The sequence below is a fragment of the Dunckerocampus dactyliophorus genome, chromosome 18, assembly GCF_027744805.1.
Source record: "Dunckerocampus dactyliophorus isolate RoL2022-P2 chromosome 18, RoL_Ddac_1.1, whole genome shotgun sequence".
In the NCBI taxonomy this organism is placed as follows: domain Eukaryota; kingdom Metazoa; phylum Chordata; class Actinopteri; order Syngnathiformes; family Syngnathidae; genus Dunckerocampus; species Dunckerocampus dactyliophorus.
In genome coordinates, this window is record NC_072836.1 from 7,145,409 (window position 1) to 7,157,820 (window position 12,412).

Genomic DNA, 12,412 nt, shown 5'->3' on the forward strand with positions numbered 1-12,412 from the left:
AATAAGTTCAAATTAATCTAATCAATATAATCGAAAAGTAACCACAGATTTTAAATATGAATTCTGAGTAACAAAATTCTAATATTTTAGTGCTACTTTCTACAATTACGTTGCAAGTACAACAAAATAAGAGTGTGTGTGTTTTTTGAATTTTTTAAAATGAGCATAGTGGAAGTGTAACATCCAAATTGATGAAAACCCTACAAAGAAATCATTAAAAATGTTGGAATTGTGTGTTTTAAGTAGGATTTTTAGCAAATGAAAAGTGTAAGAACAAGCATTTAGTCCACACATGAAAAAACTTGAATTTGTAATAATTTTTTGGACAAATAGTGGAAACTTGCCTTCTTCATTGTCAAATGCAATCATATTTTAGTAAATGTTGGCTTTAGAAGGCAACGGGGCCTCGATGGTTTAAAAGAAGCACGTATAAAAAATGTAAAATCCTACATTTAAACATTATTACACTATTACAACATTATAAACATTATAACACTATTACATTTTCATAAAATGTTCAGATTTCCAGTCTGTTTTGGCTTGTTTTAATGACGTCATAGTGCCTCCTTCATTTTAATTGGATCTTTTCACCAGTGCTCATGTAGGAGTGCCCGTTTTTAGCCGTTGTTCCTGTGCCTCGTCCAGGAAGTGGCTTTCTTCAGGCTTCTGATTGGCTCAAGTGGCCACCCGTTGCTCCACACCTGTATATGCAGTCCATACGTTATTTACGCTGATCACCTCGGCTCTGTACGGGAGGAAGATGGCCGACGCCAGGTTTCCGGTGATGCCGCTGACGATGTAGATGATGGAGATGCGCAGCCAGCCCGCCAGCTTCTCCAGATCCCTCAGGATGGTCATCTGGAAAGCCACCGACACCATGCAGTGGAGGATCCTGGGAGGAAGACGGAGTTTAAGGATTAGCTTGTGCCGAGCACACGTGCAAGGGAAGCTAATCCGCCACTGCAGACTTTACTTATTAAACCGTCTCAATGCCAGTGAAGCTTAATGATGGCACTTTTCTTGATTAGCAAACCAAAAGCTGAAGGTCATCTTAAATGAGGTCAGCTCTTTCTTTTGTAAACACACACACACACACACACGCGCACGCACGCACACAATCTAATGCAATACAAGAGCTCTATGAAGTTTGCAGTGGTGCGACGCTGCGACCGCATCATACCGAGAGGTGTTTCTCGTGCAGCTAATTAAGTTCACCGACATATTGGACGCACCTCAGTAAGATGCGGGGCATATGGATACCTCTCACAGTGTTTTCAATGCAACTCTTCTTGTTAGACGTGGGTCTACTGTATTTCATCAAGCGGCCGGTGCCTGCATGTACAACAATTGTGTACGACGCTGCTTGATGGCGGCCATGTTGTTTTCCACCAACCTTGCTCAGATTTGACACATGCATGTTTGTCAGTCCCCTAAAGGTGTGTACCTGAGCAGCGGTTCAGGAGTCGAAGCGTTATCTTACGCAAACAAATACATAAAGTAGTTGCTGCAGTTACTATGGCAACTGGAGCCGAGAATTGTTCCAACACAAAGGCAGTATGAGGCGGGAGACTCACCCTGCGTGCAGGAAGAGCGAGAGCCACAGTCTGTAAAACTGATCCGGGATCTCAGGGTTGAGGAAAGGCAGCAGCCCGCACACATCGTCCATGCAATGCACCTGCAAGATGGAGCACTAGCACTTTAGCATCCTGTATATTCACATGCTACGCCTGCATATTAGCACTTTAGCATCCTGTATATTAACATGCTATGCCTGCATATTAGCACTCTAGCATCCTGTATATTAACATGCTATGCCTGCATATTAGCACTCTAGCATCCTGTATATTAACATGCTACGCCTGCATATTAGCACTCTAGCATCCTGTATATTCACATGCTACGCCTGCATATTAGCACTTTAGCATCCTGTATATTAACATGCTACGCCTGCATATTAGCACTTTAGCATCCTGTATATTAACATGCTATGCCTGCATATTAGCACTTTAGCATCCTGTATATTAACATGCTATGCCTGCATATTAGCACTCTAGCATCCTGTATATTAACATGCTATGCCTGCATATTAGCACTCTAGCATCCTGTATATTAACATGCTATGCCTGCATATTAGCACTCTAGCATCCTGTATATTAACATGCTATGCCTGCATATTAGCACTCTAGCATCCTGTATATTAACATGCTATGCCTGCATATTAGCACTTTAGCATCCTGTATATTAACATGCTATGCCTGCATATTAGCACTCTAGCATCCTGTATATTAACATGCTATGCCTGCATATTAGCACTCTAGCATCCTGTATATTAACATGCTATGCCTGCATATTAGCACTCTAGCATCCTGTATATTAACATGCTATGCCTGCATATTAGCACTTTAGCATCCTGTATATTAACATGCTATGCCTGCATATTAGCACTCTAGCATCCTGTATATTAACATGCTATGCCTGCATATTAGCACTCTAGCATCCTGTATATTAACATGCTATGCCTGCATATTAGCACTCTAGCATCCTGTATATTAACATGCTATGCCTGCATATTAGCACTCTAGCATCCTGTATATTAACATGCTATGCCTGCATATTAGCACTCTAGCATCCTGTATATTAACATGCTATGCCTGCATATTAGCACTTTAGCATCCTGTATATTAACATGCTATGCCTGCATATTAGCACTCTAGCATCCTGTATATTAACATGCTATGCCTGCATATTAGCACTCTAGCATCCTGTATATTAACATGCTATGCCTGCATATTAGCACTCTAGCATCCTGTATATTAACATGCTATGCCTGCATATTAGCACTCTAGCATCCTGTATATTAACATGCTATGCCTGCATATTAGCACTCTAGCATCCTGTATATTAACATGCTATGCCTGCATATTAGCACTCTAGCATCCTGTATATTAACATGCTATGCCTGCATATTAGCACTCTAGCATCCTGTATATTAACATGCTATGCCTGCATATTAGCACTTTAGCATCCTGTATATTAACATGCTATGCCTGCATATTAGCACTCTAGCATCCTGTATATTAACATGCTATGCCTGCATATTAGCACTCTAGCATCCTGTATATTAACATGCTATGCCTGCATATTAGCACTCTAGCATCCTGTATATTAACATGCTATGCCTGCATATTAGCACTCTAGCATCCTGTATATTAACATGCTATGCCTGCATATTAGCACTCTAGCATCCTGTATATTAACATGCTATGCCTGCATATTAGCACTCTAGCATCCTGTATATTAACATGCTATGCCTGCATATTAGCACTCTAGCATCCTGTATATTAACATGCTATGCCTGCATATTAGCACTTTAGCATCCTGTATATTAACATGCTATGCCTGCATATTAGCACTCTAGCATCCTGTATATTAACATGCTATGCCTGCATATTAGCACTCTAGCATCCTGTATATTAACATGCTATGCCTGCATATTAGCACTCTAGCATCCTGTATATTAACATGCTATGCCTGCATATTAGCACTCTAGCATCCTGTATATTAACATGCTATGCCTGCATATTAGCACTCTAGCATCCTGTATATTAACATGCTATGCCTGCATATTAGCACTCTAGCATCCTGTATATTAACATGCTATGCCTGCATATTAGCACTCTAGCATCCTGTATATTAACATGCTATGCCTGCATATTAGCACTCTAGCATCCTGTATATTAACATGCTATGCCTGCATATTAGCACTCTAGCATCCTGTATATTAACATGCTATGCCTGCATATTAGCACTCTAGCATCCTGTATATTAACATGCTATGCCTGCATATTAGCACTCTAGCATCCTGTATATTAACATGCTATGCCTGCATATTAGCACTCTAGCATCCTGTATATTAACATGCTATGCCTGCATATTAGCACTCTAGCATCCTGTATATTAACATGCTATGCCTGCATATTAGCACTCTAGCATCCTGTATATTAACATGCTATGCCTGCATATTAGCACTTTAGCATCCTGTATATTAACATGCTATGCCTGCATATTAGCACTCTAGCATCCTGTATATTAACATGCTATGCCTGCATATTAGCACTCTAGCATCCTGTATATTAACATGCTATGCCTGCATATTAGCACTCTAGCATCCTGTATATTAACATGCTATGCCTGCATATTAGCACTCTAGCATCCTGTATATTAACATGCTATGCCTGCATATTAGCACTCTAGCATCCTGTATATTAACATGCTATGCCTGCATATTAGCACTCTAGCATCCTGTATATTAACATGCTATGCCTGCATATTAGCACTCTAGCATCCTGTATATTAACATGCTATGCCTGCATATTAGCACTTTAGCATCCTGTATATTAACATGCTATGCCTGCATATTAGCACTCTAGCATCCTGTATATTAACATGCTATGCCTGCATATTAGCACTCTAGCATCCTGTATATTAACATGCTATGCCTGCATATTAGCACTCTAGCATCCTGTATATTAACATGCTATGCCTGCATATTAGCACTCTAGCATCCTGTATATTAACATGCTATGCCTGCATATTAGCACTCTAGCATCCTGTATATTAACATGCTATGCCTGCATATTAGCACTCTAGCATCCTGTATATTAACATGCTATGCCTGCATATTAGCACTCTAGCATCCTGTATATTAACATGTTCTAATTGCCTATGAAAGCAGAAGGATGCGTAGAGTGAGGAGCTTACTTGGGAGCAGAGAGTGGCTTCCTCATGAAAGTAGCCGTTCATGAAGTCACAATATTCCCGGGATGTGATTTCGCACCTTGAAAAAGAAGAGCTCTCATTAAAAAGTCAGAGATAATCAGTGTTTTTTCTGAAATGACCAGCGTTACCTTCCCTTGGTTCCGATGCAGCAGGGTCGTCCCGTGATGGTGCAGTCTATGTGAGGCAGGTTGGTGTGGTTCCCTGTGTTGTACCTGGTGCAAATCTAACAGCAAACGTACACATGACCTTCAACCTTCCACCTCTATTTAACCTTTCCAAACACAGGTCAAAATCAACATGGCTCTTGTGACCATTTACTGACGTGAACCTGGACCCCTTCTACCTGCAGGCCCTTTGGGTTGCACACATTCAAAATCAACAGGGAGAAATAGTGGCTGCAAATTGTCTGCATCCAAATTCCGCTGCGTTCTTGCATGAAAAAAAAATAGTCCAAATCATCACATCTTGTCACCTGACAAGGAGTAAGAGTAGCATGCTTGTGTGCATCCATCTAATGTTGCCTAGGCAGCTGCTGCTGCTGCTGCTAATAAAAGCAATAGCGTTTCAACGGCACTCACTGGCCACTTGGTGATGTCATCGGGCCATTCGTGAGGAGAGCCCGAGGCAGGCTCCAGACATATCCTGAAATGAGAAGAAATAATAAAGCTCAATGGTGTACAATGGTGAGTAATGGTGTGTAATGGTGTACAATGGTGAGTAATGGTGTGTAGTGGTGTACGATGGTGAGTAATGGTGAGTAATGGTGAGTAATGGTGAGTAGTGGTGTACAATGGTGTGTAATGGTGTGTAATGGTGAACAATGGTGTGTAATGGTGTATGATGGTGTATGATGGTGTACAATGGTGTGTAATGGTGTGTAATGGTGTATGATGGTGTACAATGGTGTGTAATGGTGTGTAATGGTGTGTATGATGGTGTACAATGGTATGTAATGGTGAGTAATGGTGTGTAGTGGTGTACAATAGTGAGTAATGGTGTGTAGTGGTGTACAATAGTGAGTAATGGTGTGTCATGGTGTACAATGGTGTGTAATGGTGTATGATAGTGTACAATGGTGTGTAATGGTGTATGATAGTGTACAATGGTGTGTAATGGTGTGTCATGGTGTACAATGGTGTGTAATGGTGTATGATAGTGTACAATGGTGTGTAATGGTGTATGATAGTGTACAATGGTGTGTAATGGTGTATGATAGTGTACAATGGTGTGTAATGGTGTATGATAGTGTACAATGGTGTGTAATGGTGTGTAATGGTGTACAATGGTGTGTAATGGTGCTGATGGTGGACGGCACCTGGGGTCCTGATGGCAAACAGAGCCATACTGCCTGTCTTTGCCGTTTAACTGAGGCGTGCTGGAATGCCGCGGCCACTTCACCCAAACAGCCAGAGTGCTCTGCGCAGGAAAAGCAGGAGGAGTAAGACTCGCTCTTATTAGGTGCGGAGATATTTACTGACCCACCGAGCACTCCTCCTCTGAGGTTTGCAAGCAGCCGGAGCGATCGTTGCGCACGCAGCACGCCGAGTTGCGTTCGATGGCTCGTTTTTCCCTGATGAACTCATGCACTTGCTTGTCCTGCCTCATGCATGGAGAGTATTTGGCCCCCAAGTGGATCAGCGCCTCCTGCGGGTCACAGTAGGAGTTGTATGAGGGCTACACTGAACATTCATGTAATGTAATGTGTGTCCCTGCAGCCTGTTCATGGGCACACAAAAGGAGAATTATCCATCATCTCCCTCACTTTGAGACAAGAGGTACGGAAATGCTCGCTTAAAAGCAGGCTTTGCTACACATCTTAAAATGCAACCTGGAGCTCTGCCAACATTCCGTCAGTCAGCTATAGACGGGGGAGTTGTAAGTTTGATCATTTTTCTTCAGCAATGAGGTTGCTGTTAAAACCTGACTGTAATGTTAGCACTTTACCTCACATACTGTAGCTACGCGAGCATTGCTAACGTTCGCGTCCGCCTGTCATGTCCTTAATGTTACGTCGTCGTGTGCTGCATGGCATCGCTTACATCGGAGAGTTACAAAGTACCGTATATGTGAAAAGTGCATAAAGTGCACAAGAGCGCCTCTTGGGGAACAAACACAGCTCATTAGCCTTAAAGCTACAAACACACAGAAGCAGCTTACTATTCCAGCAAATTCCAGTATGGACACACTTCCATTTGGAAAGTACAATACAATTTGTTTCCTGTAAAATTGTGACTTTATTCTTGTAATGTAAGAACTTTTTTTTGTAATTTCACAGTTTTTTTTGTTTGTTTTTCTTCCCAGTTGCACGTGACACGAATACCCCTGATTCCAAATAAATAAGTTTTGAAGCTGAGATCAAATCAGTCGGTCCTGTAACTGGCAATAATGCACGTTATACACTTTATTTCTATAGCACATCTTATAAACACTGTTTCCAAAGTGCTGCACAGACTAGTAAAAAAAAAAAAAAAAGTACAAATTACTACAGTTAAAGCTGAAAGATCTAATAAAAACAAAGACACTCAAAACTGTAAAATATTTAAAACAAGAACAATAAAACAATAAAAGCGATATACAGTATACAAGTAGTAGGTAAAAAATAAATGAATAAATGCAAACGGGAATAAATAACAGCAAATCAAACCAAAAAGGAAAGAATAAGACTTGTAACAAACTTCCTATTAGAAGTGGCGAAGCTACAACGCAAATAATTGAGGTAGCGGGAAGACCAGATATCAGCTGGAAGAAAAAAAAATACTAATTTGCCTCCCATACAGCTGTTTAATTGCACCAAATTAATCCCGCATAAGACACTCCCTCCCCCCGAACTAAACATAACTCTGCACTCCCTCAAACCCGTCAACGAAAGCAATCAACCCCAAAAACTCAAGCTTCACCCCCCCCAAAACGTTCCCAAAGTCACAAAACTAAGGCAAGGCTATGCATACTTCAAGCATACGAAGTGAAAGCCGCAGTTTCCACTCACAATCCACCTGCCGTTGTTCCTTGCGTCCAGCACTCCACGGCCAAAAGGTAATCCAGTCAAAAGGAAAAAAAAGTCAACCTTAGTTCCTTAATTAGATGCTGAAAAGTTGTGACCTCGTGGTCTAAACGCCGGCTCGCAGGATCCCAGGTTGGCGTTTGACGTCACTTTTTCCGCCTCCCGGTGCGCAGCACCTGCCTCTCTTAAACACACACCCTAGCAGGGCGTCTGATTTGGCCACAACAAACCCAAGAACAAACGACGACGCTGATGCTGATGTATAGAGTATGTGAATATAGCCCGTAAACGTCCGTGTCTATTCACATCATGACAGAACCTTTTCTTCCAGCTGAGTCAGCGCGCTTATGGGCTCATGTGGCCATGACAGACTGAGGACCACACGACTCACACAGAGTTAAAAGCCAGAGACTGAGCACAATTCACAGCATGCAGCGCCATCTGCTGGATTGGGTGGGTCACTGCACCCCTTAGCCTTGATGCAAAATAAACCACAACTGATTTAAAAGTGAAAATAACTTCCTTTACATACAACAAAACACTTCTTTGCATAGATAAGAGACAAATGACAAACCGTCCAATCCCGTCGCTGTACATGTACTTACCGAGCTTGGCCCAACCCAGAAGTTCTCCTGCTGCACAAACTTGACATTTTCGTACACGCCTTTGTTTCTTAAAACCTGGGGAGGCGGGAGGGGGACATATGAGCATCACTGTCCATAATTACAGAGTGATCATTATTAACTCACAGAATCAACCGTCTCGTGCTGGGAGAAGCCCACCGGAGCGATGCCGTGTATGCAAACCGCCAGGATAGTGATGAGCAAGTGGACAAACGTGATCCAGTACGTAAAAAAAGGCCTGCAGGAGTCCAGCCAAGGGACACGTCATTAGGCACACCTGCACAACCGAGTGAGCGCCGTATTACGGGACGCGTTCGCACACCTGTGGTCGTCCATGTCCTCTATCTGCCTCTTGACGTAGCTGTCGATGCGCTTGCGGTACGTGCGGTTGGTCAGCTTCCCGACCATCCCCAGCCCGTAAGGCCTCTTCTCCCGGGCAAAAAGCTTCTTGACGGGCACCACAATCCGCTGGCCGCGCCGCTGACCGTTGATACTCACCACCTCCTGGCGCAAGGGCACCTTCGGGGGGCCGGGCGTTCCTTCTTTGGCTTTACGCCACCCGCGCTCCAAAGGCCTGAGTGACACAAATAAAAAGCTGTGTCAGGAGTTCATAAACAGGCTAAAACCAATCTAATAGACTAGTAGGTGAAGACATGCTGAGCCGTCTTTGTGGTAATTCTCAACGGGACACACAATTATTACCAAGCATTTTCAAGTATTTCAAGCATCTGATTTACTTCTTTCTCACAAAACAATCAATACAAGATAAGGCTTTGCTGGAGCATCTAGAGGAATCCTGCAGTCACACGCTTTGCATCTCATCCAAGTAAACATGAAAGAAAACACAATTTCAAGCACATTTCATGGCTGGAACTTTTAAGACTTTTTTTTGTGTTTCATTAAAAAAAGCATCAAATAAATATAAAAATATATTATGAAAACAAGTCACAAAAAAGTGCAGCGACATACGTGGCCAAAAACAGATTATAATATTTTTCCTCAAGCCAACTATTCAGTATCATAATTATTTCTTGTAAAATAAACGTTTAAAAATTCAAAAATAACAAATCACTTTTTAAATTTTAAACAGGACAAGACTTTCAAGCACTTCTGGAACCCAGAAAGAATATGAAGCCCGATAAAAATACATGTTTAGGGGCATTTTTAGTACTACGGATGCTACTGCTGTCATTTTTGCCATCTTTGTCACCAATAAAATCAATACAATTCCAAAAGTGAAGCAGCTAACACTTTTTTAGGAGAATAAATACAGTGCACACTGCGCCATCTAGGGGAAGGTGGACTTACAGCATCAGGTGACTTCTCTCAAGGGCCGTTTTATCCAGCGCGCTTCCTGTCAGGTCCGTCTCTTCCTTCTTGTTGCCATTCTCCGCCTCCTTCAGGGCCGCCTCCGACGGCGACTCGAAAACCTCGTCTGTGTACGTGGACAGCTCTTCGTGCATTAAAATATCCTACAAGGCGTACAATGCCAATAGGTATGCAAACAAAAAATGGACATTAGGAGGATGTGTTTGTTGTTGGGCTTACTCGGGCAAAGAAAGATGTGTCCAGCTCATCGGGAAAGTCGATGATGTCTTCCTCCATGAAGCTGGCAGGAGTAAAACTGCGTCGATGGGCCCGTCGCAGGGTGCTGTCGCGTATGGAGCGCCCCTGACCCACACAACACACATTTAGTAAGCCAACTGACGCAGACTGTAACACCGAACTGGGTAGTACCATCGCAAGATCAGGTGTTGCTTATAAAATGTCAATGCGTCCCACCTTGACCAGGGCCGCCGCCGCCCTGAAGCTCATCTTGGCTACAGACTCCCTCTTGCGTCGGCGAGGCATTCGGTTGAGGCCCGAGCGCGAGCTGGTGAAGGAACAGAGCGACGCCGCCCCGGGGGTGATGGGGGTCTGGGGCACGCTGTAGCCGTCCACCTCCTCCACCATACGGAAGGCCCGGCCTCGTGCCAGGGGGTCCACGATCTGTGGAAGTGAAGGTATCAGATTGAACAGGGCAGATGAAAAATCCACATTTACAACACTGGAACCTCTAAGGTCAAACACCCACGAGGTCCATCACTTTCAAACAGCTGTCATGCAGACATCATGCAAGACTTCAGCAAATCTCATGAGAGTTCAGTCTAGAGTGCCTCTCAAGTGTGTTTTGGCTTCTTTTTCATTTTTATGGAGGGTAATGAATGAAAAATGATGACTTACCTGGCTGCTCAGTACAATAACTCAAACAGAATTAAAAGAACAACAGACTGTACACTTGGAAGAAGAGACTTGCCTCCCATGCAGCACTTCTCATCAGAGTTGAAAGTGTTACAACTTTCAATTTTACATACTTTTACTGCTACATGACAAAATCTTACTAAAAATATTTCTTATACAGTAAACAAAGGCAACAGTTTGACACTGGAACAGGCAAATTCCATTATTTCCAATGAGAAAATGCTATGGTTGACCTTAGAGTTTCCACTGTGTTGAAATAAACGGTGCATTGTTTTACCTTCTGCATGCCATGCTGGGAGGCGGGGACATACAACGGAGGCGGAGTCTCGGTGCTGGTCAAGGAGATGTTGTCCTGGCTGGGCAGGTCCATCTCGCGGATCACCTGCGGCTTCAGCTTGCCGTAGCGCAGGCTGCAGTGGCGGAGGCTCTTCCTCTGCCATTTCTGTGTGGCATCGCCATCCTTGCTGACCCCGAACCAATCGGCTGTGCCCCTGAGCAGTCACAGTTCACATTTACTTATGAGCACGTGAGCCTGATAAGAGGACACTTTCCCTGGATGTTATGAGGAGGGAGGGAACAAGTCTGGGCATGTTTCTGACTATCAACCAACAGTACAGGTGAAAAGTGTGTGTTTCATTACAGTAGATCTCCTCAAGGGACAGTCCAATAGAGATGAAAGTCGGATTTACTTTAGAGTAGTCAGTGTACAGCTTGCATAGCAGTATACATTTATTATCCACAGAAAGTGAGTCAACACACAACAATAATTGTGTATGGTATTGTCCCTTGAAAAGATATACTACGATATTTGCTGGAAGGTGAGGCGTGCACTCCTGAGCAAAACTACTTTACCCCAAAATGTGTTTTATTTGTCCACCTGCTGCAGTGGTGATGCAAAGCGTAACAATGACGAACACACGCAATCATACTGTTTGCACTCTGAGTCTCAGCAAACAACGCCCCGGGACGGGAAGTGGAAACATTCTTCACAAAGGAATGCTGAGAGAAGTCGGCTAATTAAAAGCTGCTGAGAAAACCACACAGCCACAACATTAGGTACACCAATGTAACGAGGTCCAATAGAAGAGCTGCAACAAAGACAATGCTAGTAAAGCTCGGAGATATTCATTTAATATTTATGCTCATTATTAAGCTTGGTCATACAACTTTATAAGTACTGGGGGTGCCTTGTTTAGCTTGCTGAGATGCAGACACAACAATAAACATCCTTTTTAAACGAGCATTATTATTTATTTAGTATTGCAGCTCATTGGCAGGTGTACCTAATGAAGCATCACTCAAGTGAATTTTGTGGCATGGATCGGCCCTAACGGACCCTTTTCCTAATGATACCAATTAATAATGACAGTACGCTGGTGAAGAATGCACAGCTAACACCAGGCCTGTGGTGTCTTATTATTATTATTATTATTATTATTACAGACTACAGTTACTTTTGGCTGACTTGCAGACATAATTGCATAGAAATAATATGCAATATCATATATTTACAGTACAGGGGAACCTTCCTACTTATATATAAGAGCTGGATGGCCTGTATATTCCTACATCCATCCACCCATCCATCTTCTATGCCACTTAATCCTCATTAGGGTCGCAGGGGTATGCTGGAGCCTATCCCAGCTGACTTTGGGCGGGAGGAGGGGTACACCTTGAGCCAGCCAATCGCAGGGCACATATAGACATACAGAAAAAACAACTTTTCACACTCACATTCATACCTATGGACAATTTAGAGTCACCAATT

At 42.9% G+C, this 12,412-nt stretch overlaps 1 protein-coding gene across 2 annotated transcripts in view; it reads right to left on the reverse strand.

Moving 5' to 3' along the window:
* rhbdf1a (rhomboid 5 homolog 1a (Drosophila)) overlaps positions 1–12,412 on the reverse strand; it is a 55,430-nt gene that overhangs the window by 11,946 nt on the left and 31,072 nt on the right. For both annotated transcript variants that reach the window (XM_054758456.1, XM_054758454.1), the window contains 14 exons: positions 10,922–11,135; positions 10,186–10,392; positions 9,952–10,074; positions 9,712–9,875; positions 8,726–8,977; positions 8,530–8,641; positions 8,386–8,460; positions 6,262–6,423; positions 6,095–6,195; positions 5,358–5,421; positions 4,908–5,002; positions 4,762–4,837; positions 1,575–1,675; positions 739–892 (listed from right to left, as the gene is read on the reverse strand). In XM_054758456.1, the coding sequence (XP_054614431.1) occupies positions 739–892; positions 1,575–1,675; positions 4,762–4,837; positions 4,908–5,002; positions 5,358–5,421; positions 6,095–6,195; positions 6,262–6,423; positions 8,386–8,460; positions 8,530–8,641; positions 8,726–8,977; positions 9,712–9,875; positions 9,952–10,074; positions 10,186–10,392; positions 10,922–11,135 (1,900 nt within the window). The remainder of the gene's footprint in view (positions 1–738; positions 893–1,574; positions 1,676–4,761; positions 4,838–4,907; positions 5,003–5,357; positions 5,422–6,094; positions 6,196–6,261; positions 6,424–8,385; positions 8,461–8,529; positions 8,642–8,725; positions 8,978–9,711; positions 9,876–9,951; positions 10,075–10,185; positions 10,393–10,921; positions 11,136–12,412) is intronic.